Below are 6,223 nucleotides of genomic sequence, written 5' to 3' on the forward strand. Positions count from 1 at the left end.
TTCTAAATTAATCCACTTCTTTCTGGAATTTACAAGTCCCTGAAGTGACCTGTGCAGCCACTATCTGTTATGTATCAGAATAAATTACATGACTGGTTTTGTTTGAAAACTCTGTATTCAGTGGTCAGAATGAAACTGTATCTCATCTGGACACTGAAACTGAATGTTCTACAAAGAGATGAAGATTCAAAATTCTCACCCATCACATTCAGTGTAACAGTGTTACTGAATTCAGTGCTCAGTTGGTGCTCTTGGGTCATCCGGGTTCCCTTGCAAGAAAACCTACCATTTTCTTCCACTTTAAATGTGTATTCATTTGTTCCATAAGCAGAGTGAACTGGATAATCTTCATCTCCATTCTGATACCAGTTGTATGTCCACACTCTATGGCCAGATCCCAGTATGTCACATTTAAAAGTGACAGTCTGTCCTTTGAAAAAGTCTGTCCAGTCATGTTGTAATGTAAGTGTAGCTTTTGGTCGATCTGTAAGAACACAATATTAAAGATTTGTTGTTCAGTGTTAATGTCTCCGATACACACTATGTTCTATACACTTTAGCAAAAACAACTTCATTTGCTATAGTCATCTGTCTGTTTTGCCAAAATATCTAAATTGTTTCCATTTTCAGTTGTGGAAAGGAATGGGTAATTTTTTAGCTGAATGACTGCCATGACACTTTACCTTGGATTGCCATGACACACATTATATGCACTAATAAGAAAGAAATACTAATTGTTCTTTTCTAAGTATTTTTCTCACTCTACCTTTAATACCTATTATCATAACACAATACACATGGTGTATAGAGTGGCTAATTACTGATGTACAAAGATTACTGATGCCTTTCCTAGACCACAGCGATTGGTCTCACCTATTGACCACACCCCTGCCTGCACACCTGCACATGCTCATGCTCATTATGAACTATTTAAAAGTCACTTTTACAATCCCCACCATGCAAAGTCTCTTTAAGATGTTTCACATTGTAAATCTTCTCTCTCTCATTAATCATGTTAATCACACTGCTGTCATTGAAATAATTTATACCAAATTTCCAGCTTGTTGCTCAATTTATGTTTCACATTCTGTGCACCTCTGTACTCATCTCTGTACTGTACTTATCTCAGTACTTATTCTAAAAAGTGCCAGTTGAGCAGCAAGGGATGCAGATAAATAAACTGTGTAGTAAATCACCATCATAAATTACCAAGCATTACTAAACAAGAATTTATGTCTGATGAGGGTGGATGAATCTGGCATAAAACTCCACAAACACTGTAGCAGGAAAGGAAAACTAGGTTTTATGACAGTGTGATGATAAATGGAATGGATGAGCCCTTCTATGTAGGGAAAGAGAGTTTGTTTTAAATACATCACTCATCCTTTACTGAGAGAGACACACATTTGTACTATCTTTGTCATTGCTCACAATTCAATAAATTATAAACAAATTACTAAAGTTTGTTCATTTGCCTATTATAAGATGAAAAATAAAATGATTAAAACAAACAACTGTAAAAATATTACTTCAGTTTGATCACACTGAGGTTATGAGAGTCACTCCAGTGTAAGGATGTGTGTTTCTAATCATTGTCAATACATAGGTACTGACTGCATGGTGAGGTGAGGCTGAGTTTACTGAACACCTGCTTCTCTAATGCCATCGCTCTCATGGAAATAATTTATAAAGAAATATTTGTGGAAATTAATGCATATTTTTTTAGCTGACCAACTGCCCTGACACTTTACCTTGGATTGCCTTGGTACACATGTCTACTAAAACTGCTCTTTTATAAGTACATTCCTTGCTGAACCTTTAATACCTATTGTCATAACACAATACATATGGCATGTATATTGGCTAATTATTGATGTAGAAATACATGAACCAAAACAATTGTCACACCCTCTAGATCAGATCAGTCTGCAGATCAGTCATGCCTAATTATTGATGTAGAAATACATGAATTAGGCAACTAAACAGGTGATTCTTTGAACCAAAGCAATTGTCACACCGTTTGCTATAGTCCCTCCTAGAGTCCACTGATCATTCAGGCCAATCTGTTAGCCACTGTACACACACCCGTCTGCACATACACTCTCATCCTCATCAGGAACTCTTTAAACGTCACTTCTACAATCCTCACTTTGCAAAGTCTTGTTAAGATGTCTTGTGTTGTAAGCCGTCTCTCTTGTGAATCGACTCTGTGCCCCGTACATTCTTGCATTGTTTTTTCACCTTGCCATCGTCCGTCTATGTTGCTCCTGTTTGCCCTGCTGATTTTTGGGCCGTGAGACTCTCTTTTGCATTGCCTGGTTTCCCACTGCCTGCCCCTGTTCAACCATGCTCTGCCTGACTACACTTGATGGTTTGTTTGATAGTATTTTTATTAAATGTTCACCTGCATATTCTTCCTCTATCTGTCCTTACATCAACATTATTTGGACATTCCAAGTTGCTATTTACAGACTCTAGTTCTGTTTTTAACACTTTTTTGCTCCTTCCAGACTGGTGTTAGAGCCAAGTAGCCTTGGTCTTTATAAGTCTATCTGCAGCTGGGTATTAGACTTTCTGACACACAGACCCCACAGGGTGAGGACTGGTGCTCAGTCACACTAAGCATGAGGACACCACAGTGATGCAGAATATTACAGCATGACACAGAGGAAGGACATGTGCAGAATAACAAAGTATGAGATCAACACTGCAGAGTAACATAATATTACCATTACATTATTACATCAAACCATTAGCTTACTATATACATATATGTGTTAATACATAACTGTGTATGCATTGAACTGTATTACTCTGCCCTTTACATTCACTACTTACAATGTTTTGAATGCTATGAATGTTTCTATTCAGCCAGACTCCATTTTTAGTGTAGACGTTGGGCCCACTGTAATAATTCAATAACAAATGTTCTGTCGTGGTGCGCTGAGTACACAGCAGGAGGGACACCACCACTCCACCCCTGCCCCCACCCACCACACCTGCCCCCTTCCCACCCTCCCAATTATTAATAATCATGAACACCTATTCCCCGTTTGCCCTCTTTTGTTCTCCACATTATTTAAACCCACATGTACGTGCCGTCGGTGCTGCACTTTTCCAGTCATCCTTTTCCTAGAGCACGTTGCCTTAGCTGCTCTCAAACTCCTTTGTTTGTTCTCAATACACTGAGTTATTACTGCTGCTGTGTCAGGTTGTTTACTCCAGTTCAGTAGTAATCATAATAAAGACTCTCCAGCTTTAACTAACTACTTGCCCCTACATCACATGTTCATTACTCAGTATTAACCTCTCTGATCAGCTATTTACTATGTTTCAGGCAGTCAGTAAAATAATCACAAATTATGTTTATTTTAAATGTATATATTCTATGAAGTTTCAATATTAAAAGAATTATAATAATAAAACCTAATGTTCTTCAAAATCTGTTTGGAATGAAGGTTTTAAAAACACAAAGAGCTTCATGACTATACTGTGAGTTTCCCTTTTGTAGACAAAGAGTTAAAATGCTAATCTTATGCTCACTGAAAATACTCTTCTCATTTTAACTTCAGAACAAATAAGAAAAATTGAGCTCAGAATGTCACTTCCAGAATCCTTACATGTAGCAGGATGAGAGATCACATATACATCACGTACATTACTTAGTGAACATGTTTAAAATACGTCAATATTGTATTATTATTACTGGAGAATTTTAAGAACTGATCTCCTATTGAATCTTATTCATCTGCATATTTGGAAGTTGTTCCCTGTTTCAGTCCACCCTCTTTGTGTATCTGTGTACATGATTACCTGTTTCTGAGTCTGCAACTTCAGTTTCAGTTGTTTGGTCACTACTGACGAGAGGTTTTGGATCTGAAACTAGGAGAAAAAGGAGGAAACTGAAGTGTGCGAACTCTGGTGAGGAAGGTGGACCCCAACTCTAAATGCATGAGTTCTGAGTGGTTCCCATCTGGCACCTGTATATTATGGGATGTGAGTTAATTCTACCTGTATGTTATTGGGTGAAAGTTCCTTCTACCTGTGCTGAAAGAACATCTTAGAGAAGTGGTGAGAGAGCTGTTCTGACAGATCTGTGAGGGCTGTAGGAAACAGACCAGCAGAACGAGCTGCTGCTCCTGGGAGACGGGTTTGGCTTCACAACCCTCAGCACCAAAAAGGACTCAAGTTAAGGAGTAAGTGGGAGCTGAGTGTTCAGGTAGGGTGCTTCAGTATGAAGACTGGCTACCAGGGTGCTTCAGTATGAAGACTGGCTACCAGGGTGCTTCAGTATGAAGACTGGCTACCAGGGTGCTTCAGTATGAAGACTGGCTACCAGGGTGCTTCAGTGTCTGTTAGATTAAACCTCAGGCTGTTCTGAGAGACTGTTACACTTGATATTCAGGGTACATCAAGTCTTGTTTAAATAGCTGATGTGCACACATGGATATACTGGTGTGTTAACATTTTGTTATTGTTACTGCTGTTTGTCAGCTGATTCTAAATGGATGAGCTAAACAGACCCAGAAACTCACACTGGCTCATATTATTCTTTTGCACATGTTTTGGAGGAGTTTCTGTTCCTGTCTGCCTTCTTCATGTATGTCTGTGCCTGGCATTACTTTTGTACTTTTCTTTCAGTTTCTGCTTTAGTATGGAGCTGGTGGTTATTTCCTGTCTCTGAGTGGGTCTCCTTGCCAGATGGCCACTACAACATTGAATGCAACTGCAATATTTCAGTATATCGTGGGTGGTCAATCTTATCTACCAAGGGCTGTGGTTGCAGGTTTTTATTCCAACCAAGGAGCAAACACACTGCTATTACAAACAGCTGGTTTCAGTCTTCAGTAAGTGGATTAATCATATTGGGACTGGTCATTTTAGCTGTGTGCACTAACTTCAATGGACTTAATATCTGCAAACCCACTGGCCCTTGTGAATAAAACTGCTCACGTCTGAACTAAATAAAGAAATGAGTATGAATCACCTTGAGCTTGTACGATGCAGATGAGCAGAAACAGCACTAGAAATGTGGAGAGGCGTAAACAACATTATACATTAATAGGACACATTCATTTCTATCACAGGCTCCAAGTACCTTGAAGAGCTGAATTTGACAAAGTTTCACAGAATCTGTATTAATGCTGGTTCAAACACTATGCTACATTATTCTCAAATCCACATGTAAACTTATCCAAATCAATACTTGTTCATTTTGTACTGTTTTATCTGTTATCCTGTCACTCACTCTATGAACATAAACATCTTCCTGGAACAGACTAAGTAACGTCAATTTCTGAATACCTGTCACTAATTGATTAAATGATTAAATGAAAGTCCTGAAAACATTAACATGCAAATGTACAAATATACCAACAGAGAAATCCAACTCCTGATATAATCAATAAGTAACATTACAATCCAAGTCTTTTCATTCAGAAAAAGAGCAAGTCAGTTGGACCTTATATTTCTTGAAAGTCAAAAGTATCTTAAACTGAAACTCTCTACACTGACTTCAGCATAAAAATAACTTAAAATCCAGCTGAGCTACAAAACTTGATTTAACCACACAGAACTTGATTACTCAGGATCCTCAGACTACATATTAACAACATATTAGCATTCACTCTAATAACATAATAATGACATAATTCACTCACAGAGCAGCGCAGAGAGAGGACAGAAGTCCATACTGTCCTGCTAGTGACTGACTGACAGAATGAGAAATAATGATTGTTAAAGCCTCAGCACTTCCTGTTTTCTTACAGTTAGACAGAGAGGTGCAGATGAAAATTCACCCATTTCTCATTTTTACAAAAACTAATTTGAGTTACACTTGAGTACTGCAACATTAGCATATATAAAAATATATGCAATTGATACTTCAGCAACTACTTAAATCCTCTCCAATAAATAAATAAATAGTGGTACATCATCTTAAATGCAGGGCATGTGACATCAGTTATTTTATGAACATACATTTTTGGAAATAGCATTTAATTAAATGAAGTCAGTCACCTACAATACCTTACAGTCTGATACAGTAACAAAGTCAACTGGTCAATTAAAAACAGAACTGGCAATTTAGGGATTAACACAATTGCATATACTAAATACAAGTCAAGTAATGGCCATCTTCATGCACAGTACTTTGAAATGAGTGCTAAAATGTAGAATCCTAAACCTACATGTCCAAACATGGTGGTGAGAAGCAATAGCAACA

The 6,223-nt window shown here is 37.8% G+C and overlaps 1 protein-coding gene across 1 annotated transcript in view; it reads right to left on the bottom strand.

The window, feature by feature from the left end:
- LOC118240137 (Fc receptor-like protein 5) overlaps positions 1–5,684 on the bottom strand; it is a 29,268-nt gene extending 23,584 nt beyond the window's left edge. Inside the window, exons 1-4 of the mRNA XM_035520009.1 lie at positions 5,661–5,684; positions 4,988–5,023; positions 3,814–3,882; positions 200–484 (exon numbers count right to left, since the gene is read on the bottom strand). Coding sequence (XP_035375902.1) covers positions 200–260 — 61 coding nt within the window. The 5' untranslated portion in view covers positions 261–484; positions 3,814–3,882; positions 4,988–5,023; positions 5,661–5,684. The remainder of the gene's footprint in view (positions 1–199; positions 485–3,813; positions 3,883–4,987; positions 5,024–5,660) is intronic.
- Between the last annotated feature and the right edge of the window lie 539 nt (positions 5,685–6,223).

This window comes from Electrophorus electricus, chromosome 19 (genome assembly GCF_013358815.1).
Source record: "Electrophorus electricus isolate fEleEle1 chromosome 19, fEleEle1.pri, whole genome shotgun sequence".
Classification (NCBI taxonomy): domain Eukaryota; kingdom Metazoa; phylum Chordata; class Actinopteri; order Gymnotiformes; family Gymnotidae; genus Electrophorus; species Electrophorus electricus.